This window comes from Bos taurus, chromosome 6 (genome assembly GCF_002263795.3).
Source record: "Bos taurus isolate L1 Dominette 01449 registration number 42190680 breed Hereford chromosome 6, ARS-UCD2.0, whole genome shotgun sequence".
Classification (NCBI taxonomy): domain Eukaryota; kingdom Metazoa; phylum Chordata; class Mammalia; order Artiodactyla; family Bovidae; genus Bos; species Bos taurus.
The window spans coordinates 79,905,699-79,930,706 of NC_037333.1; the positions used below are offsets into that span (position 1 = coordinate 79,905,699).

At 35.9% G+C, this 25,008-nt stretch overlaps 1 protein-coding gene across 1 annotated transcript in view; it reads right to left on the reverse strand.

Moving 5' to 3' along the window:
* Window positions 1-24,458, reverse strand: part of TECRL (trans-2,3-enoyl-CoA reductase like) — a 142,436-nt gene extending 117,978 nt beyond the window's left edge. The window contains 1 exon segment of the mRNA NM_001080324.2: window positions 24,178-24,458. Coding sequence (NP_001073793.1) covers window positions 24,178-24,411 — 234 coding nt within the window. The 5' untranslated portion in view covers window positions 24,412-24,458.
* Window positions 24,459-25,008: the final 550 nt, after the last annotated feature.

Genomic DNA, 25,008 nt, shown 5'->3' on the forward strand with positions numbered 1-25,008 from the left:
ACATGATTTGATATACATATATGTTATTAAAAGATTTCACCCATGAATTAACTAACACATCCATTATCTTATATATTTACTGTTTTGTTTTTTTTGGGTGAGAACATTTAAATTCTACTGTCAGCAAATTTCAATTATATCATACAGAAATATCAGCTATATTTGTTATGCTATACAATAGATCCTCTGGCCTTATTCCACTTATAGGTGAAAGTTCATACTCTGTTAACAATCTCTATTTCTCCCAACTCCCAACCACCAGCAATCACTTTTCTATTCTCTTTTTCTGAGTTTAAATTAAATTTATTTTTTTAACATATAAGTGATACTATGCAATATTTACCTTTCCTGTCTGACTTATCTCACTTAGCATTATGATCTTTAGTTTCACCCATGTTGTTACAAATGACACAATGTCCTTCTTTTTAAAGGCTGAGTAATATTTCATTTAATATATATGTAATGCAGATATCTTAGAGGTTGTCTTATCATTTTCTGATGGTTTCCTTTACTATGCAGCAAGCTTTAGTTTAATGTAGTCCTGTCTTACTGCAGTCTTACTGTTTTAAATAGAAGAGGAAACATTACACATTTGTTGTTCAGTCACTAAGTTGTGTCACACCCTTTGCAACCCCATGAACTGCAACACACCAGGCACCCCTGTACTTCACAATCTCCTGGAGTTTTGCTAAGATTCATATCCATTAAGTTGCTGATGCTGCTGACCCCCTTCTCCTTTTGCCTTCTGTCTTTCCCAGTGTCAGAGTATTTTTTAGTGAGCCAGCTCTTTGCATCAGGTGCCCAAAGTATTGGAGTTTCATCTTCACCATCAGTCCTGCCACTGAATATTTAGGGTTGATTTTTTTTTAGGATTGACTGGTTTGATCTCCTTGCGGTCCAAGGGTCTTTCAAGAATCTTCTCGAGCACCAAAATTCAAAAGCATTAATTCTTCAGCACTCAGCCTTCTTTCTAATCCAACTCTCAAATCTGTACATGACTACTAAAAATTATAGTTTTGATTATATCTTTCTTCACAGTCCAACTCTGACATCCATACATGACCACAGGAAAAACCATAGCCTTGACTAGATGGACCTTTGTTGGCAAAGTAAGGTCTCTGCTTTTCAATATGCTATCTAGGTTGGTCATAACTTTTCTTCCAAGGAGTAAGCATCTTTTAATTTCATGGCTGCAGTCACCATCTGCAGTGATTTTGGAACCCAAAAGAATAAAGTCTGTCACCGTTTCCACTGTTTTCCCATCTATTTCCCACGAAGTGATAGGACCGGATGCCATGATCTTCGTTTTCTGAATGTTGAGCTTTAAGCCAACTTTTTCACTCTCCACTTTCACTTTCATCAAGAGGCTTTTTAGTTCCTCTTCACTTTCTGCCATAAGGGTGATGTCATCTGCATATCTGAGGTTATTGATGTTTCTCCCAGCAATCTTGATTCCAGCTTGTGCTTTTTCCAGCTCAGCATTTCTCATGATGTACTCTTCATATAAGTTAAATAAGCAGGGTGACATACTCCTTTTCCTATTTGGAACCAGTCTGTTGTTCCATGTCCAGTTCTAACTGTTGCTTCCTGACCTGCATATAGGTTTACATATTAGGTTGGTGCAAAAATAATTGCAGTTTTGCATTGTTGAACTTTGCCAATTGACTTTGGAATGCATTCTTAAATAAATGTGGTTATGTTATACATAATTTTAATGTTCATTTCTAGCTTTATGTTTATTTTTGCTATTGACTTATTGCTTGCTGTTTATTTTACATTTATTTAGGCTATGGAAATACTGTTAGACAAAAAACAAATTCTAGTGATTTTTTAATTCGAGTTCAGAATTGGTCATAATGCAGCAGAGACAACTCACTATATCAACAATGCATTTGTCTCAGGAACTGCTAACAAACGTACAGTGCAGTGGTGGTTCAAGAAGTTTTGCAAAGGAGAGGAGAGCCTTGAGGAAGAGGAGTATAGTGGCAGAATATCATAAGTTGATAACAACTAATTGAAATCAATCACAGAAACTGATCCTCTTAGCAACTACACAAGAGGTTGCTGAAGAACTCAGCGTCAAATATTTGATGGTCATTCGGCATTTCAAGCAAACTGGAAAGGTGGAAAAAACTATAGGTGGGTGCCTCATGAGCTAACAGGAAAAAAAAAAATCGTCATTTTGAAGATTCATCTTCTCTTATTCTATGCAACAATAATGAAACATTTCTCTATCAGATTGTGACTTTCCATGAAAAGTGGATTTTATATGACAACTAGTGAAAACTAGTTCAGTCACTGGACCAAAAAGAAGCTCCAAAGCACTTCCCAAAGCCAAACTTGCACCAAAAAATGTCATGGTCACTGGTGGTCTGCTGGTTTGATCTACTATATCTTTCTGAATCCCGGTGAAACCATTATATCTGAGAAGATACACAATAAATCATTGAGATACACCAAAAACTGCAATGCCACATCAGTCAAAAGAAAGGGCCCACTTCTTCTCCATGACAACACCCAACCACACATCACACAACCAGAGCTTCAAAAGTTGAAAAAATTAGGCTAAAAAGTTTTGTCTCATCCACCATATTCACCTGGCCCTTGCCAAACACTACCACTTCTTCAAGTATCTTGAAACTTTTTGCAGAGAAAATGCTTCCACAACCAGCAGGAGGCAGAAAATGCTTTCCAAGAGTCTGTCAAATCCTAAGGCATGGATTTTTATGCTACAGGAATAAACAAGCTTATGTCTTGTTAGCAAAAATGTGTTGATTATACTGATTCCTGTTTTGATTAATAAAGCCTGAAAAGTGTGCATGTTTTAAACTCTTAAGTAGGTAGAGAATTTATCTTTGCTTTCCTTCCTGAAAACTCCAGAGTTGTCTTTAAAACAGTATGCCTTCAGTGAAAGCCTGAAAGGTCAATAATGTAAGGCATTTTAGAGGAGAGAATTTCTACTTTAGAAGACTGCCCTTAACTGTTACAGCTAGGCCCAGAATGATCCTTCAGTGTGCTGGAACTGTTAATAAATGGAAGAGACCTCTGAAGCTGCTTTCTTCAATACAAGAAAAAGAAAAATCATCCTTTGAGCCCAACACCTTGTTCTTCCCTCTCCTTTTTTGTTCAGTTGTCAAGTTGTGCCCAACTCTTTGTGACCCCATGGACTGCAACATGTCAGGCTTCGCTGTTTTACACTAACTCCTGGAGTTTGCTCAAATTCATATTCATTGACTCAGTGATGATATCTAATCATCTCATTTTCTGTCATCCTCTTCTGCTTATGCCTTCAATTTTTCCCATCATCAGGGTCTTTTAGCTTACATTTTATTGTATTGGACTATTTACATGTTACTATTCATTACAATGTGGTGAACATCTGAAAAGGAGGAACCATTTTCTGTGGTTTGGTTTGGTGTGTGCACTATTGTTCCTGATGCCTACTACAAGGCCTATCAACAGGAAGATTGGTATTCTTCAGTATTTATGAAGAAAAACAAATAGGGAAAAAGGAAAGCAGGAGAAAAGTGGAAGGCAGGAAATGTTCTTGAATTATACCTCTGCAAGATATTCTTGTCACTGGAGAAGGGAAAGGCAAACCACTTCTGTATTCTTGCCTTGAGAACCCCAAGAAAAGTATGAAAAGGCCAAAATATAGGACACTGAAAGATGAATTCCACAGGTTGGTAGGTGCCCAATATGCTACCAGAGATCGGGGGGAAATAACTCCAGAAAGAATGAAGAAACAGAGCCAAAGGAAAAACAACACCCAGTTGTGGGTGTGACTGGTGATGGAAATAAAGACCAATGCTGTGAAGAGAAATATTGCATAGGAACTTGGAAAGTTAGGTCCATAAATCAAGGCAAATTGAAAGTGGTCAAACAGGATATGGTAAGAGTGAACACCGATGTTTAGGAATCAGAGAACTAAAATGGACTGGAATGGGAGAACTTAACTCAGATGACCATTATATCTACTACCATGGGGCAAGATTCCCTTTGAAGAAATGGCATAGCCATCATAGTCAACAAAAGAGTCCAAAATGCAGCACTTAGATCCAATCTCAAAAATGAAAGAATGATCTCTGTTCATTTCCAAAGCAGACCATTCAATATCAGAGTAATTCAAGTCTATGCCCCAAACAGTAATGTTAAAGAAGCGGAAATTGAATGGTTCTATGAAAACCCACAAGACCTTCTAGAACTAACACACAAAAAAGATGTCCTTTTCATTTTAGGGCACTGGAATGCAAAGGTAGGAAGTCAAGAAACACCTGGAGTAATGGACAAATATGGCCAAGCAGTATAGAATGAAGCAGGACAAAAACTAGCAGAAATTTGACATGAGAATTCACCAGTTATAGCAAATACCCTCTTCCAACAAAACAAGAGAAGACTCTACCCAGAGACATCATCAGATGGTCAATACTGAAATCAGATTGATTATATACTTTTCAGCCAAAGATGGAGAAGCTCTATACAGTCAGCAAAAACAAGACCAGAAGCTGACTGTGGCTCAGATCATGAACTCCTTATTGCCAAATTCAGACTTAAATTGAAGAAAGTAGAAAAAACCACTAGACCATTCAGGTATGACCTAAATCAAATTCCTAATGTTTATATAGTGGAAATGAGAAATAGATTTAAGGGACTAGATCTGATAGAGTGCCTGATGAACTATGGACAGAGGTTTGTGACATTGTATAGGAAGCAGGGATCAAGATCACCCCTAGGAAAAAAGAAATGCAAAAATGAAAAATGGTTGTCAGAGGAGGCCTTACAAATAGCTAAGAAAAAAAGAGAAGTGAAAGGCAAAGGAGAAAAGGAAAGATATACCCATTTGAATGCAGAGTTCCAAAGAATAGCAAGGAAAGATAAGAAAGCCTTCCTCAGTGATCAGTGCAAAGAATTAGAGGGAAGCAATAGAATGGGAAAGACTAGAGATCTCTTCAAGAAAATTAGAGATGCCAAGGAAAAATTTCATGCAAAGATGGGCACAATAAAGGACAGAAATTGTATGGACCTAACAGAAGCAGAAGATATTAAGAGGTGGCAAGAATACAGAGAAGACCTACACAAAAGAGATCCTCATGACCCAGATAATCACAATGAAGAAGAAGTGAAGTAGCTCAGTCATGTCCAACTCTTTGCGACCCCATGGACTGTAGCTTACAAGGCTTCTCTGTGCATGGAATTTTCCAAGCAAGAGTACTGGAGTGGGTTGCTATTTCCTTCTCCAGGAGATCTTCCTGACCTAGGGATTGAACCCAGGTCTCCAGCATTGCAGGCAGATGCTTTACCATCTGAGCCACCAGGGAAGCCCAAGATAGTGTGACCACTAACCTAGAGCCAGGCATCCTGGAATGCGAAGTCAAGTGAGCCTTAGGAAACATCACTAAGAACAAAGCTAGTGGAGGTAATGGAATTCCGGATGAACGATTTCAAATCCTAAAACATGATGCTGTAAAAGTGCTGCACTCAATATGCCAGCAAATTTGAAGGAAAAAAAAAAAAAAAAAACAGTGGCCACAGGACTGGAAGTAGTCAGTTTTCATCCCAATCCCAAAGAAAGGCAGTGACAAAGAATGCTCAGACTACTGCACAATTGCACTCATCTCACAGGCTAGTAAAGTAATACACAAAATTCTCCAAGCCAAGCTTCAATAGTATGTGAACCATGAACTTCCAAATGTTCAAGCTGCATTTAGAAAAGGCAGAGGAACCAGAGATCAATTTGCCAACATCCGTTGAATCACCGAAAAAGCAAGAGTATTCCATAAAACATCTACTTCTGCATCATTCACTAAGTCAAAGCCATTGACTCTGTGTATCACAACAAACTGTGGTAAATTCTGAAAGAGATGGGAATACCAGATCACCTGACCTGCATCCTGAATAATCTGTATGCAGGACAAGAAGCAACAGTTAGAACTGGACATGGAACAATAGACTGGTTCCAAATCGGGAAAGGAATATGTCAAAGCTGTATCTTGTCACCCGGCTTGTTTAACTTATGTGCAGAGTACATCATGAGAAATGCTGGACTGGATGAAACACAAGCTTGAATCAAGATTTCCAGGAGACATATCAATAACCTCAATGGACACAAGTTTGAATAACCTCCAGGAGTTGGTGATGGACAGGGAGGGCTGATGTGCTGCAGTCCATGGTGTCGCAAAAACTGGACATGACTGAGTGACGGAACTGAAGATATCTTTGTAGGTATCTGAATAGTAGTCAACCAAAACATTTTAAAGGTAGTATCATCTTCAAATAATGATCACCTCCAAACTTTTGAGCTCTTATCATGTAGCCATTCAAATAGCAGCATTTTTATACAAGAAAGAAAGATACAATATGCCGTACTGTGCTTAGCTCAGTCACTTCAGTCCTGTCTGATTCTTTGTGATCTGATGGACTGTAGTCTGTCAGGCTCCACTGTCCATGGGATTCTTCAGGTAAGAATACTGGAGTGGATTGCCAGGCCCTTCTCCAGATGATCTTCCCAGCTCAGGGACTGAACCTGAGTCTCTTGTGTCTTCTGCATTGCAGACAGATTCTTTACTCACTGAGCTATCTGGGAAGATGCATTGTAAATATACATAAATATAAATCACATGTTTATGTATAATTTAGGACTATGTGGAGCTTAGAATCTGCCACTATACAAATTTTAGCAAAAATATAAATTCCATCTCTCCTTTTACTTACAATGCAAACTGAAGACCCCCAGGAAGTACAAACACCAAAAACTTGTATCAGAAAGATAATACAAATCTTAATATAATATAAAAATCAGTTTTCACTTCCTACAATATTGTCCCTTCAGTCTTCTCTACCTTAAGCCTTTCAGTTCAGTTCAGTCACTCAGTCATGTCTTTGTGACCCCTGGACTGCAGCACACTAGGTTTCCTTGTCCATCACCAACTCCCAGAGCATGCTCAAACTCATGTCCATCAAAACAGTGATGCCATGCAAACATCTTATCCTGGGTCATCCCCTTCTCCTCCTGCCTTCAATTTTTCCCAGCATCAGGTTTTTCAAATGAGTCAGTTCTTCATGTCAGGTGGCCAAAGTATTTGAGTTTCAGCTTCAGCATCAGTCCTTCCAATGAACATTCAGGACTGATTTCCTTTAGGGTTAACTGGTTTGATTTCATTGCAGTCCAAGGGACTCTCAAGGGTCTTCTCCGACACCACAGTTCAAAAGCATCAATTCTTTGGTGATCAGCTTTCTTATAGTCCAACTTTCACATCCATACATGACTACTGGAAAAACCATAGCCTTGACTAGATGGACCTTTTTCGACAAAGTAATGTCTCTGCTTTTTAATCTGCTGTCTAGGTTGGTCATAACATTTCTTCCAAGGAACAAGTGTCTATTAATTTCATGGCTCCAGTCACCATCTGCAGTGATTATGGAGATCCCAAAAATAAAATCTTTCACTGTTTCCAGTGTTTCCCCATCTATTTGCCACAAAGTGATGGGACCGGATGCCATGATCTTCTTTTTTTGAATGTTGAGTTTTAAGTCATCTTTTTCATTCTCCTCTTTAACCTTCATCAAGAAGCTCTTTACTTCTTCTTCACTTTCCACCATCAGGGTGGTGTCATCTGGGATTCTGAGGTTATTGATATTTCTCCCACAATCTTGATTCTAGCTTGTGCTTCATCCAACCTGGCATTTCTCATGATGTACTCTGGTACATCATGATATAAGTTAAACAAGCAGGATGGCAATATACAGCATCGACGTACTCCTTTCCCAATGTGGAACCAGTCTGTTCCATGCCTGGTTTTAAATGTTCCTTTTTGAGCTACATACAGATTTTTCAGGAGGCAAGTAAGATGGTCTGGTATTCCCATCTCTTGAAGAATTTTCCACAGTTTCTCACGATCCACAGAGTCAAAGGCTTTGGAGTAATCAATAAAGCAGAAGTAGATGTTTTTCTGGTATTCTCTTGCTTTTTTGAGGATTCAACGGATGTTGGAAAGGTGATCTCTGGTTCTTCTGCCTTTTCTAAATGCAGCTTGAGCATCTGAAATTTCATGATTCACGTACTGTTGAAGCCTTTAGCCTTAATTACCTTAAGCCTTTAGATAATTTAAAATATATTTTAAATTAAGCCTTTAGATAATTTAAAATACATTGTAAAAATAGAATGCTCCCACAGAGTATACTGTATTGGTGTTTTTCTTTCTGGCTTACTTCCAAGTCACCAGTTCAGGTTCGATGCACAATACTGGATGCTTGGGGCTGGTGCACTGGGACGACCCAGAGGGATAGTATGGGGAGGGAGGAGGGAGGAGGGAGGAGGGTTCAGGATCGGGAACACGTGTATACCTGTGGTGGATTCATGTTGATATTTGGCAAAACCAATACAATATTGTAAAGTTAAAAAATAAAATAAATAAAATAAATTTAAAAATAAATAAGTAAAAATAGAATGCTCATTTATTAATGTTTCCTTAAATTATCGTTCATTTTTAAAATATTTTTGGTATAATGGATAGTTACAGGAAAGAAAGTTGTCACTAGATAACTTTGAGCACTGAGGTCAGTAAAAGGAACAATTAAATCTGTTATATTTAAGTAACATTAAGATCACAGCAACAAGTCAGTTAATGATTTTGACAGTTACTTTTCAAGCTACTACAAGTATAATAAAATGTTAATCTGAACAAGGTACATACTTAGAATTCAATTTCCTTTAATTTCTTTGAAAAAAAATAAAAGCCTAAAAAATCACATAAAAATATTTCACAGAAATACATTTTGTAAACACAGGCTTTATCTATTTTGTTTGAACTGTTAGAATATGAAAGAACCAAAAATTGCTTCACTGTGAACTTTCTGATAATTACTACAGCATGCACATTTTCAGATTTTGTTGACTTTAGCTAAGTCACTCCATCATTTTGTTGCCTGGTCTTGTGTATTGTTTGACAAAGCAGACTGCAGTAACCTTAAACTTACCCATCAGCCATTTGGATGCCCTCAGTAACAACCCTCAAAGTCACAAGTAAGTTTTATGTTTCTGATGTGACTTCCCTACAGCTCCTCTGATCACAGTCTCACCTACCTGCTAAGCCCTCCTCCTATGTGCTCCTTAGATAAGTTCCCCACAGGTTTTTCCAAAGCCCCACTATTTTGGTTTGAATGGACCAATCTGGCTTTAGTGTAGAAACCCCAAATTACTCCATTCATGGACCATCATGAAGGCATGTGCCCATGTCCTGTCTCTCTTTCATTGTACTCTGCAGTGTAGTCCCTTGAGGCCTGCTGGATCCTTCTTCAAGGGGCTGTGAATACTAAACTCTATTTCAGTTTCCCTCCTGGTCTGTTGAAACTTAACTTACCATCTGGCACCATGTGCTCCACATAACTAGTGTTAATTTGACAAATTAATAACATATTTACATCTAGAGAGATTGCCTTGATTCATTACAAATCCAAATAATAGAATCCCAGTGAAACAGCATTAAACTGAAATAAAATGGTAATAATATATTCCTTTCACTTGTAATATCACATTCTACTCTATTGAAACTGGATGCATATATTTGTTTAACCTGTGTGGGCTGTACTACATTTGATAGAAACCACTGTATGTTCACTGAAAAATTATTATATTTTGTTATATGAATGGTATTCGGTAAAGATTAAATTAGAAATTATATGTGTGTGTGTGTGTGTATATATATATATATATATATATTATATATATTATATAATATATAATTATTATATAATATATATATATATTGCTTAAAGGTTCAAGTGTAACCTAAAGATGGGCCCAATGATTTATATTTATTTGAACTGTTTTATACTTATACCTCAAACTTGGGGAATACACATACATACACACTTTTCTTTCAATATAAACCTGTTGTTAAGCCTTCCTTTATTTTATGGGTTTTAGTATATTTAACTGATTTGAGAATTCTCATAGTACTAAATTTGTAAATTTCTAAATTTTTTTAGCTGTGTCCTATTTTATTCAAGGCACTGAGCCATAGCCATTTCCTTCGGGAAATTCCTCATGGAAAGTGATATATGTTCAGGTGCCTCCAATCAGATAACTTGTATCAGTTAAGTATAAGGGAAAAGAAACAAGGCCATTGCCCAATGTCACAAACCAGTTACATGTGAGAGGTGGCTGAGTATCCTCAAAGCCTAAGCAGATCCCCTGATGTCAATTTATCTCCCATGTTTGTCCTTAACAGGTTGAGAAAATATTTACTCCTCAGTTTTACTGCACTCTCTGTTTTCAGTCTTTCTACTTTTCAGTCTATCTTTCACAAGGTTGCCGGATTTAATTTTCCAGTTGGCAGATCTGAAAACATTATCCCTCTGGTTTGAAAGAGAATAAGAAGTCCAGATGCCTTGCAAGGCATGTAGGCCTCCACCCATACCATCAGTCCCACCCACACCATCTGCTCTGCTGCTGCTGCTAAGTCGCTTCAGTCGTGTCCAACTCTGTGTGATCCCACAGACGGCAGCCCACCAGGTTCTACCATCCCTGGGATTCTCCAGGCAAGAACACTGGAATGGGTTGCCATTTCCTTCTCCAACACGTGAAAGTGAAAAGTGAAAGTGAAGTCACTCAGTCATGCCTGACTCTTCGTGACCCCATGGACTGCAGCCCACCAGGCTCCTCCGTCCATAGGATTTTCCAGGCAAGAGTACTGGAGTAGGGTGCCATTGTCTTCTCTGACACCATCTACTGTTTGTTTTCTCAATTCACTCCTTTTTGCAGCATCACACCATGAACTTAATTATATAGGGCCAGAAATCTTGCTTATTACTTTGCTGTCTATTTGCCTTTGTTATGCTAAGTATTCTTCTGAGAGGATGTTCTTTCTACCCTACATATGTGAATGTATTATACTATACATATTTAAAAAAAATATTTTTGAGTCCCTCCTTCCAATGAATTCAGTTTTCTTATCCTCACCCATTAAACATCCCTCTGATGAGAAGTATTCTTTTCTCAGCTTTCTTAGTATAATTTGGGCTAAACTCTCCTATGCTTTTAGTCATATTATAATTTGTTTTAAAATGTCTAGTCTCTCTCATTCATATCAGAGTAAAGAAATGTGTCTAATTTTCAACCCCATGTAACTAACCTAAAATACAGTAGCCACTCATAAAGTAACTTTGTCTAATTTAAATAACAAAGTAGCCATAACCCTCTCACCTCTACACATCTTGCTAAAATATAGTCACCATTTCACAGCTATGTTCTGTAAAGAAAATGTTGTATGTCTATTAAACATATGATTCCAATTATTAAGTTTCTTCATTCAGTCTTGAATTAATAGGAAATAGGTTCTGTTTTGGGAGAAGGCAATGGCACCCCACTCCAGTACTCTTGCCTGGAAAACCCCATGGATGGAGGAGCCTGGTGGGCTGGCAGTCCATAGGGTCGCTAAGAGTCCGACACAACTGAGCGACTTTACATTTACTTTTCACTTCCATGCACTGGGGAAGGAAATGGCAACCCACTCCAGTGTTCTTGCCTGGAGAATCCCAGGGACGGGGGAGCCTGGTGGGCTGCCATCTATGGGGTCGCACAGAGTCGGACATGACTGAAGCTACTTAGCAGCAGCAGCAGCAGGTTCTGTTTTAATTGCACAATATAATTCTCCAAATTTTCTTCCTTAAATGGTTAACATTTCATTTTTCATCTGATCTTTAAATTTCCAAGAGAAACACAATTCATTTACTTGTATTTGTCTAAAATTTTGTCATTTTAGCCATAAGTTTTGTTCTATGTTTACAGAACAAACCTTTGAGAGTTATTATTTTACTTTGCCTTTTAAGAAACTGTGATCTTTGGAAAGAAATCCAGGAAGAACCTAAATATGGCATGTTCTTATTTTGCATCCAAGATACATATATTGTAAAATAGCATTTAGGTGATTTGATCTGCTTGAATGATGGCAGTGTTGAAATGGTCACTTTCATGTCATCTTGTTTAGTGCTTCTCAAACTATGTGGGATAAAGTATCACTTCTGAAAAATTTCTACTTTGCTGTAGACTAATTCATTTGTAAAATAAAATGAAACTAAGTTGCTATAAAATTAAATACTGATATACCAGATACAATTGTCATTTCAAGAAGATTATGTGATTGAGCAAGCACAAAATCAATTTTTCAAATTGTTAAGATAGGTACAAATGCTCAGTCCCAACTACTAGCCTATATAACGTACATAATGGAGATTTCAACTAATTATTACTGGGACAAAGAACACATCTGCTTATAGGATATAATACTGGCACATAAAATGGTTGTTGTCTCAGTTGGACCATGAAGAATGAATGTGAATTAGACATAAGATTGTGACAGTACACTTCAGGAACATGAATCAAATTTGATCAAAAGTTAAACAATGCAAATTACAAGGCTCTTTTGGGATAGCTGAGTAGTATAGAATATTGAAACATGGAGTAATAAAGAAAAGGTAGAAGATAATTCCAAGTATGTGAATTGAAATAAATAAGAGTATAAAATTGAATAATAGAGTTAGGACAAGTACATTTTTCAAGAGCCTCTCCCCCCGTCCCCAACCTACAAAGGAAGGGCCTTTCAGGAAACTCAAATTTTTATTCTGCATTTCTTGGCAGTCCCATTCCAGACTAGATTCCCCCCAAGTTATTGTATCTAAAGTGGTCTCATTAAATTCAGCAATTAATACTGCAACCTTTAATATATGGGACACTCACAGCATTCCTCTGTTTTACTTAGCTGCATTTGACTCTACTGATCTCTAATCAATTTTTTTCTCAAATCAATTTTTTTTCTTAGTCTTCTGTTATATAACATTTGACATATTTCTTCTAATACTCTGGAGCCTTCTCTTCATTTATATCTTTATTTAAAATCTTCTTCATCTCTTTATTTAAAATCTTTACATTTTGGAATTTCTTAGTTTTCTACAGTTGATTCATTTCCCTTCCAATCAATCACATTGTTCTTTCTTAATTTTATCTTCTCTACTCAAAAGGCCTCAAAGACTACCTATATGATTCTAATCCTCAAGTTAATATATTTCACCTGGACCACTGTCCTGAGTTCTACATCTTCAAACGCAACTGCTTACTGGTTATCTCCCAAAGATCTCCAATTTAAAATGTACAAACTTGAGTGTTTGCTTCCTTCCTTACTCTCAACTAGTCTGAAAAATAATAAGAAAGCAAACTAATAGCAAACATAAAAATCCACAACAAACATTCAATCAGTTCAGTCACTCAGTTGTGTTCTACACTTTGTGACCCCATGGACTGCAGCCCACCAGGCTTCCCTGTCCATCACCAACTCCAAGAGCATGCTCAAACTCATGTCCATTCAGTCAGTGATGCAATCCAATCATCTCATCCTCTGTCATCCTCTTCTCCTCCTGCCTTCAGTCTTTCCAAACATCAGGGTCTTTTCCAATGAATCAGTTCTTCACATTAGGTAGCCAAAGTATTGGAGCTTCAGCTGATGAGTCATTATAATGCAAACTGAAGACCCCCAGGAAGTACAAACTGATGAGTCCTTCCAGTGAAAACCCAGGAATGATTTCCATTAGATTTGACTGGTGGGACTTTCAAGAGTCTTCTCCAACACTACAGTTCAAAAGCATCAGTTCTTCAGTGTCCAGCTTTTTTATAGTCCAACTCTCACATCCATACATGATTACTGGAAAAATTTTAACTTGGACTAGATGGACCTTTGTAGGCAAAGTAATGTCTCTGTTTTTTAATATGCTGTGTAGGTTCATCAGAGCTTTTCTTCCAAGGAGCAAGTGTCTTTTAATTTCACAGCTGCAGTCACCATCTGCAGTGATTTTGGAGTCCAAGAAAATAAAACCTGTCACTGTGTCAATTATTTCCCATCTATTTGCCATGAATGATGGGACTTGATGCCATGATCTTTGTTTTTTTGAAAGTTGAGTTTTAAGCCAGCTTTTTCACTCTCCCCTTTCACTTCATCAAAAGACTCTTTAGTTTCTCTTAGATTTCTACCATAAGGGGGGTGTCATCTGAATATATGAGCTTATTGATATTTCTCTCCCACAATCTGTGTTCCAGCTGTGCTTCATCCAGTCCACCATTTCTCATGAAGTACTCTTCATATAAGTTAAATAAACAGGGTAACAATATACATTCTTGATATACTCCTTTCCCTATTTGGAACCAGTCTGTAGTTCCATGTCCAATTCTAACTGTTGCTTCTTGACCTGCATAGAGATTTTTCAATAGGCAGGTAAAGTGGTCTGGTATTCCCATCTCTTGAAGAATTTTAAACAGTTTATTGTGATGTACACAGTCATAGGCTTTGGTATCATCAGTAAAGCAGAAGTAGATGTTTTTCTGGGGAGGAGGCACTGGCTACCCACTCCAGTACTCTTGCCTGGAAACTCCCATGGATGGAGGAGCCTGATGGGCTGCAGTCCATGGGGTCGCTAAGAGTCAGACATGACTGAGCAACTTCACTTTCACTTTTCACTTTCATGCATTGGAGAAGGATGGCAACCCACTCCAGTGTTCTTGCCTGGAGAATCCCAGGGACAGGGGAGCCTGGTAGGCTGCCATCTATGGGGTTGCACAGAGTCGGACACGACTGATGTGACTTTGCAGCAGATGTTTTTCTGTAACTTTCTTGCTTTTTCAATGATTCTAGCAGATGTTGGCAATTTGAGCTCTGGTTCCTCTGCTTGTTGTAAATCTAGCTTGAACATCTGCAAGTTCTTTGTTCAAGTACTGTTGAAGCCTGGCTTGGAGAGTTTTGAGCATTACTTTGCTAGTGTGTGAGATGAGTGCTTTTGTGAGGTTGTTTGAATATTCTTTGGCATTGCCCTTCGTTGGGATTGGAATAAAAACTGACCTTTTCCAGTCCTGTGGCCACTGCTGCATTTTCCAAATTTGCTGGCATATTGAGTGCAGCAGTTTCACAGCATCATCTTTTAGCATTTGAAATAGCTCAACTGGAATTCCATCACCTCCAGTTGCATTCTTCCTAGTGATATTTCCTAATGCCCACGTGACTTCCCGTTCAAGAATGTCTGGCTCTACGTGAGTGATCACACTATTGTGATTATCTGGGTCATGACAATCTTTTTTGTATACTTCTTCTATGTATCCTTGCCACCCCTTCTTAATATCTTCTGCATCTGCTAGATCCATACAGTTTCTGTTCTTTACTGTGCCCATCTTTGCATGAAATATTCCCTTGGTATCTGTAATTTTCTTGAAGAGATTTCTAGTCTTTCCCATTCTATTGTTTCCCTCTATTTCTTTGCACTGATTACTGAGGAAGGCTTTCTTATCTCTCCTTGCTATTCTTTGGAACTCTGCATTCAAATGGGTATATATTTCCTTTTCTCCTTGCCTTTAACATCTCTTCTTTTCTCAGCTATTTCCAAGGCCTCCTCAGACAACTACGTTGCCTTTTTGCATTTCTTTTTCTTGGGGATGGTCTTGATCACTGCCTCCTCTACAATGTCATGGACCTCCATCCATAGTTCTTCCGGCACTCCATCAGAGCTAAACCCTTGAATCGATTTGTTTCTTCCACTGTATTATCATAAGGGATTTTCATCTTCAGGATCTTCAGTTGCTCAAACATCATTTTAGCATCATATCTACACCCTTCCTGTCCCTCATTCCTGACAACCAAACAACATGTACTGTTGTTTCTACCTCCTAAGTGTCTATCTTATCCTACTTCTCTTCATCTTATTCACTATCTGGGCCACACATAAACACCATTTCTCCAGGAAGACTTTTCCTGTGCAACAGACCAAGTAATCTTCCTATGTTTACCACCCCAAATTACCTTGTTTTCCCTCTCACATTGTATATATTTTTCCATATAAAATTACTTTTACAGTGTTCATCTTCCATAGGAGAGAATTAAATCAATGAAATTAGGAATTGTATCTGTTTGTGTTAATGCATTATCTCGAAAAGGTAATAGAACAGTGGACAATATATCAATAAAATATATTTTAAATCGATAGATACTTGATTGTGATACTATAAAATGTCAAAATACAGAGTAAGAGAATGACTGAATCAGGTAAATTTCAACCATTTTATTTCTAGAGGCATCCTCTAAAACCTAATCATCTATGTTTATTTTCTAAATGGAGTATCATGACCTCATGTATTAGGAGATAAAAATGACATCTTAGCCTTACTGTAAACAGTGATAAAAATGGAAAATTGAAATGTGTAGACATAAATTAGTTAAATATTTACAACAGTGTATATTAGTTTTGTAAATGTCATTCATTAATAGTTTTCTAGAATACATTATTTTTTTTTCTCTACTATTAAAGTGACAGGAATTGCTTGTACATCTATTGGCATCTCCATGGTATAACATAGTACAAGTAAGTATGCATATTATTTGGAATATGCAGGTGGGATACAGACTTCTAGGAATTGATTCTGCATAGATGGGACCCTGTGACTATGCTTTCTAATTCTAATGCTTCCTAATCAGTCGTGTCCGACTCTTTGCAGTCCCATGGACTATAGAGTCCATGGAATTCTCCAGGCCAGAATACTGGAGTGGGTAGCCTTTTCTTTTCCCAGGGGATCTTCCCAACCCTGGGATCGAACCCAGGTCTCCCACATTGTAGGTGAATTTCTTATCAGCTGAGCCACAATGGAAGCCCAAGAATACTGGAGTGGGTAGCCTATCCCTTCTCCAGCAAATCTTCCTGACCCAGGAATCCAACTGGGGTCTCCTGCATTGCAGGCAGAGTCTTTACCAACTGAGCTATCAGGGAAGCCCTTACTAATCATTTCAGAAAGGAATAATAATAACTATCATTGAAATGCCTAAATTTTTACAGTCATAATAAAAAAATTATCAGTTTAAATATTTTTCCATTTCACTGGAATAACATTTTAAAATGTATCACCACTATTTAAAATAATGTTCATTTGCATACAAATAACTGTGTGACAAACATGGTACAATATTTTTCATAGAAGTATAAAATCCACAGATATTCCTGGAAGATAGATGTTGACCTTACTTTGGTTTGATATTTATCCTACTTGGAAAACCAAGAATCAGAATAGTTAAGCAATATGTTAAGGTGATAAGACAATGATTTGCAAAGCTCAAATGCAGATACAAACATAACTGACTTCAGGGCATAAATCATTGCACTAAATTATCTCTTCAATAACATTATATATTTGGACTACATGTCATGAACAAACATACAAAATAGGTATACCTTTTCTGAGAGAAATATAAGACAGGGCAGAAAATATTAAACAATGATTATTTTGAAATCACAATTGCATGCTGCATTATGGAATTCTCAATCATATATAAAAGAAGAGTGGGCACTGGGGATCTCGTGGGTTCATACAAAATGATTATACTAATTACCTTTTCTGGAAGGAACCATTTGTTTCAATTTCTTAATCTTAAAAAATAAGAACTTTTAAAGCACATTTTATCTTTATTATTAGAGGAAAATTTAAATGTTTTTAATTTCTAGGTTTGAATACTAATATTATTTTGTGTATATATATATATATATATATATATATATATATATATATATATATATATATATCTTTACTGCCTGAGCCACCAGGGAAGTCCATAAATATATTTTAATATGCTTAAGAGTCTTTCTTTATGTTAAGTGGAAAGGCAAGTAGACATCCTTGTAAAATAGGACCAATGGCCTGAAACACATTTTACTGGAAGTCAGATGCCTCAATCATGAAATTAAATAGAAAATGAGGATTTTGGCTAGTAAAGGTCAATAATTTTCCACATAATAGTGTATGGTAGTTAAGAACAAGCCACAGAATGTATATTGGCCAGATTCAAAGTTTGGTTCTAAAACACACTAAGTTCTTCTTTTCAACTCCCTGTGCCAATTTTTCTTCTTCTATACAGGGGAAGAAGATTAATAATATCTAGATACTTTTCTAGAAAAAGATAATAAGGGACATATATATTGGACTATATCCAAGGAAAAAGAGAAAAAAAAAGCAGGCCAAATTTATATTAAAATATGGTGTATTTTAGTTCAAAAGTCATAAACTTTCAATGATATGATGCCACATCATAAGAAATAGAATGGAGGGGATAAAGTAGAGAGGAGAAAAAAGAGAACAGGGATGTGAAGAAGAGACTGAAAAAATAGAGGAGAAAAGAGGAATAGAAAACAAGAGAAGGAGAAAGAAGAGTTGGAATGGAAGAACAGGAAGATATTTGTATTTGCATATGCATGAAATTCTGAAAACTGCCATTAGACCATTTTAAGACAAGTGTCATTCTCATTTTACAGATTAGAAAATTAAGGCACACATATGCTAAATTACATGTCCAAGATAAAATATTTAAAGTGGCAAAGTCAGACATTAAGAATTCTCAAATTTTCTAACTTAAGTATTAGTATTTTCTAGGTTTGAATACTAGGTTTGAATACTAACTAATGTTATTTTATGTATATATGTGTGTGTGTATATATATATATATATATATATATATATATATATATATCTTTACTGCTTGAGCCACCAGGGAAGCCCATAAATATGGGCTTCAATTTTTGTGAAATCTTACTAGCCTATTATTTTCTCCACAGTTTTCTAGTGAACACTGGTATTTTTGCCTTTAAAAGAATTGGAGAATTACTGAGGATTCTATTCATAAGAAGTCTTTAAAAAGTTTTTGACAATTTTTTCATAGAGTATACAAAATAAAAGATAGAGGTCTCTTGAGGTCAAGTTCCTTGGAGAAAAGATTAAAGAAAAAAGAATGTGATGATATTGGAAATGTTAACGAGCTTAGCTTTTTAGAGTTCTTTCCATGCTCTTGAATCATTCACTTGTCACCAGATAAGCTTCTGACATTTTAAAAAATAGAAGTGAGATGGAAATAGTTAGCAACTAGAAATTACTCATTGTTAATTTTAAGAAATGTACTTTTCATATGTATTTTTAATGTTCCAAAAATACTTAAAATGATATTTAACAATATTTTTTAAATCTTCTCACTTTTATCAGTCTTCATTGTCATACTTGGCTTCCTAAGTGGTGCTAGTGGTAAACAGCCTGCCTCCCAGTGAAGGAGATATAAAAGACACATGTTCAATCCTTGGGTCGGAAAGATGCCCTGGAGGAGGCCATAGCAACCCACTCCAGTATTCTGGAAAATCCCTTGGATAAAGGAGTCTGTAGGGCTACAGTCCACAGGGTCACAAAGAGTTGGACACAACTGAAGTGACTTATTGTGTGTGTGTGCGCATGCGCACACACACACACACACACACACACACACACACACACACACAAATAGTCATATTGGGCTTTTCCGGTGGCTCAGTGGTAAAGAATCCGCCTGCCAGTTCAGAAAACCCAGGTTCGATCCCTGAGTCAGGAAGATACCCTGGAGAAGAAAGTGGCAACCCAATCCAGTATTTTCGTCTGGAAAATCATGGACAGAGGAGCCTGATGGGCTATAGCACATGGGGTTGCATGTGCTATTAAAAAAAAAAAAAAAGAGTCGGATAGGACTTAGCCACTAAAGAACAAGAAAATACTCATATTATCTGCAGTTTAATTATTCATGGGAAATAACTATACCAATTGAATATTCCCATACACATTGCCTTTTTATGAAAGGCTTATTAGCTTCTGTAATAAGAACATGACTATTTGTTAGTAAATTATACACAATACAAAGTTAAATTCTATATATCTTTTTGGGAGCAAGCCAAGAGTAATTTGGGCATTCAATGAAATGATTTAATTAAATGCTTTTCTATAAATATATTTACATTTATTTGATTTGTAGTTAGATTTAAGTAAGTGTTATTCACTCAGTCGTGCCCAACTCTTTACAACCCCATGGACTGCAGCTCACCAGGCTCCTCTGTCCATGAGATTTTCCAGGCAAGGATACTGGAGTGGGTTGCCATTTCCTTCTCCAGGGGATCTTCCCAACCCAGGGATAGAATCCAGGTCTCCTGCATTGCAGGCAGATTCTTTACCAACTGAGCTAAAAGAGAAGCCCAAATTAGATTTAGAAAATAGTAAAAAAAAAAAGCAGTATTTTTAAATATCATACTCCTCCATCCCAAAACTACCACTGCTAAACATGAGTGCATTATCAAATCCACATATCTCTTGAACAGGCATTGAGTTATTCAATAAATAATTGAATAAAGTGCTTTCTTTGGACCAAGCACTGTTTTAAGTGTTAGAGACACAGGAGTGAAGGAAAAAAAAAAAAAACAAATCCTTGACTTTGTGAAGCTAGCATAATAGGGTTAAGCCTAATAATAAACAAAATGAAAAAAGGAAAATAAACAATATGTTAGATAGTAATAGGTTTTAGTAAAGAAGTAGAACAGGGAAGGGTAATGAAGAACAATGGCAGACTTTGCAGTTTTAAGTAGGTAGTCAGGAAAGGCCCCAAGGAAAAAGTGACAGGAAGTAAAGACCCAAAGGAACACACTGACTAGTTATGAGTGGGGAATGGTGTTCTCTGACATGATTTAACAGTCTAGTTTTGGTTGCTATGTAGAGTATATATTGAATGTGCTAAGGACAGAGCAGAGGAAAGATTTAGCAGTGCTGGTGGGAGAGGCGGTGAAAATTTGTCAGTCTGGATATATTTGAAAGTATCATGAAGAGGATGGATTGTATGTGGGCTGTGAGATGAAGAGACCAGTCATGATGCCTCCAAGTGTTTGGCTTGACCTATTTGAAGTGTGTAGTTGCTACTTGTTGATTTAGAAAACTCTGTGGAAAAATTTTCAGGGAAGACCAAATGCTCAGTTTTAGATACTTCAGTTTGAGATGCCTAGTAAAGATCCAAATAGCTGTATAGAGAGACGGATGAATAAATAGCTACATAGATACATACATACATATATACATACATAGGAAGATAGACACAAAGATAATTGGATTTGCATTTCAGGGGAAAAGATAAGCTATGATTACATGTTTATGAGTCATCAATAGACAGATGATATTTAAAGCTATAGCACTCCATAGGTAAATGATTAAACATGGAGAAAAGTCCTGATGACTGAGTTGGTGACAGTCCACATCTAATAAGTCAGTTAATAAAGAAGCAGCAAGAGAAAAGGAAGAAGTCAGCAACATTGTTTTTTTTTAAAATGCATGTGTGTTTTCCTGGAACTCAAGTATCAAACATATTTTATGGAGGATGATGTACTTAACAGTGGCAAACGGTATCCATATACTGAGTAAGTGAAGCATGAGAATTGACCTTTGGATTTAGTGAGGTATTTATCACTGCCTCACTGGCAAACCTCAGCAAGTTCATGTTCTGAGAAGTGATGGAGGCAAATGCCTGAACGCAGTGGGTTTAAAATAGAATGAAAGAGGAAAATGTGGACAGACATCATGACCACGATAAAAGTAATGACAAAAATGAGATAGAAACTTGAGAGGATAATAGAAGGATTTGTTTCCTGGGGTGTTTGTGTTTGTGTGTATGAATAAAAGAATGTCATTCAATATGTTTTCTTTAATCCAAAGAATTCCTTTAATATTTTTGTCTTATGAATATCTTGAGCAAAAATTTTTTGCCCATTCCTCAGTTAAAGTTGTATTGGCTAGATGCAACAAAATTTCTACTAGAGTTCAGCACATATTACTAAATACATACATCCTATGCATATTTGAAAATTCATATATAACATATTATAACAAATCTTCTCAATAGGTAACTTTCAAGTGTTTCATCACTTATTTTTTCTTGGATTTGTAGGCATATTAAGTTTCTCCCTCCAAATGATTATTAAGCTAAAAAAAATTTCTTTTCCCTATTATGTTCAAGACACTATGCTAAATGTGTTACATATCTTATTCTTACTCTTCACCATAGGCTTATAAAATAGATTTCATTAACCTATGTTCAAAATAAGAGTCCTGGTGATAAGCACTTCAATGGTTTTCCTGAGTGTTTGATAGATATGACTGATGTAGTAGGTATTTGGTCCCAGTATACTTGTTCCAAAATATATGACCTTTAACTTTTACTACTTTATAACTTTTATTACACTTACTGAAAGACAGAGACCAAATTTAAGTAACACGGTTTTCATATACTAGGTAGAGCCAAGTATAATGACAGGCAATTAACATGACCTACTATTAATATAGCTGTTAATTTGTTCAAGAAAAAACTGTGTGAGACAACAAACACTATTTTTTCATGTTTACAATCATAAAGCAAAGCAGCAAACTAATCCAGATTTTTTTCTTTTATATGTCTTGCCATCATTATGAGACAATTTACCAAATTGCAAAACTAGTACAAGACAAAACGAAGCCCATTGTGCTGACAAGTCAATGATTAGGATGCAGCAAGTTACACATCAGATGGTGTTGATTGTGCAGTAAAGGCCGTGAGGAATCCCAAATTAATCCTGTAGCTAGCCTAATGAATGTCCCTAAAGATTTGCCATTGGAGATGCAATTACTGGGTCTCTTAGAGTTCAGATGTGAGATTCTGAAAACAAATCTTTATCTGAAAAGAATATTGGTTTTCTGTATGCTTAAATTTTGTGCAGTTTAATTAATACCTAAAAATGCAAGCCCTGTGTCTTAAAAATCTCAATAATAGGAAATTTAAATGTAGTAGGGAAATAATTAGGAGCTCAACATTTTCTCATTACTTTAAAATGAATTTCATGTCAAAGTTTAGACACATATCAGAAAAGACACAATAACATCTCATTTTAGAATCATGTTCTTTGGAAATCGTTGGCCAATATAATATCTATTCCATTTATTGTTTTATTCTACCTTAATTTTATTATATTTTCCTTGTAAGTTTTCAATTTTCAGTAGTGAGAACCTACAAACATCAACAACTTCTAGATAGTAGTTTTATCTTTAAAATTTATCCTACTACAGTATAATATTAAAAAATCACACATTTTACCGAAATACTTAAATTGTAACATGCCTGAAGTTTGTAAGTTAAAAATATATTATACATAATGCATATTTATAATTTATACATGACTCTAGTGGTACTATAGAGAAATAATATGATTCAGAGTTCTGAAGTAAAGGTTTTCAATTTCATACATTCCACATATGACCTGCATGAACTTGTAAAAGTTCTCTCTTTCATTTCCACCTGTAAATAAAAGTATTTTCCAACTAATGGACTGGTCACAATGTTTAATTACTATAAGAAGGTATATATCATATTCTTGGCAGTTAAAAACAAGTAAATAGTTTCTTCTCTTTTCCTCTTATCTAGAAACATAGCTAGAGCATAGATAAATGGAATCAGTGATTGAATTTTCATTTTAGAAAAATAGCAAAATACTTATTCAACATGTCTTTAGAGCAAAATAAATAAATGTTTTATTAAAATGTCAGTCTTTCCCATAATAAACTGAAGTACTCCTGTTTTTTATCAAACTTTAGAAAAACTAAAAATGATTGGAAGATTGCACATACACGTCTATCTACAACGCACATATATATTTGTGTATTATTTTTCTAACCTGGTAAGTATATATCTTATCTTTCCTTAGTGAAACATCAGTGATATGAGTGTAGATGAATGATATATTAAGCAAGACATTCTTCTTAGGAACTCAGACTCTGTAGTTTTAAACAGTAATTTAAGTTCCTAAACACTGTAACACTGTAGACAATTAAATCAATTCTAAACAATTTTCAAATGGCTAGATTTTATCCCATATGTTACATATTATTTTAATAAATTTAGTGCCTTTTGCCTGCTGTTTTCTAAAAGCACTATTAAAACTATGGACATTTGAATATGCAAGGAAGTGCTTGAAGAGAAAACCCTAGGCAAATGTCATGTAGGCTGAGAAGGTGAGCACTGAAATTTCACCTCCTGACAATGGCTCCAATATTAGGAAGAAAATCGGAACCTAATAATTATTAGCTACCCTTTAAATTGAATATGAAAGATGCATTGGGTATCTTTTATAGAAACAAAGTATGCAAAACATACTTTAAAGTACATGCTAAAGTATCCACCCTACTCATCATAAAATTGGTATGAAAACCCAAAAATATATTTTGGTATAGTCTTTTTCAGCATCAATCAACTGATCAATAATCTTTGAGGCAGAAAAGAGAAATTCAAATAAATAAATAAAACTCACCTTGTCCACAATACATATCTGCTTTTTGGTTTGAGCATCAAGTATTTCAATCTCAAAGTGAATAGTTTTTGAATGTTTAACTGCTGACGTTGATTTTAGAGGGCCTGCTGAGAGTATAAATTGCGACAAAAAATGAAAATTTTTCATGTCATCCTTCAGTATGGACCGTGTAGCTCCTCGAGAAATCAACTCTCTCCTGCGTTCTGAAGCAAGAGACTTGTGTCTTTTGAACATTCTGCAAACTACCAGGAGAAGCTGCCTTGTCAACAGGAGACACATGCAAGTGTGCTCCCTTTGAACAACTTAAATACTGCTGGTGAAACCAGGAAAGGTCAAGTGGCATGCCATTCCAAGAGTTCAGTTTTATTTAGCAGCCTTGAAAACAATGACTGATCTCTTTCTATATATAACACACTATTGTGAATTGCTGCAGTGTAGATTACTAGCGTTCAAATTATTTCTTGCTTTTTCCTTTTATCTCAGGTTCTTAATACGGCCAGTAGTATTGAAATTCCAAAACAAGAAAGAAATAGACAAGATTTTTTATTATCTCTGGATTCTGGATGCACTAATCTTCAAATACATGTATTATTCTTGCATTTATATGTAGATGTACTAAAAATTATCATACTGCTATCTTATATCTTATACTGCTGTTAGTAATGTACTAATACTTAGTACATTATTACATAAACACATTTTTTGGCAAATAATTCCTAGAATAAAGATTTGTGCCATATTTTGAATACTCACATATACATCTGATAGAAAATGGATAAATTCTTTTCTTTTTTTTTTGGATAAATTCTTCATTACATGTGGAGAACAGAA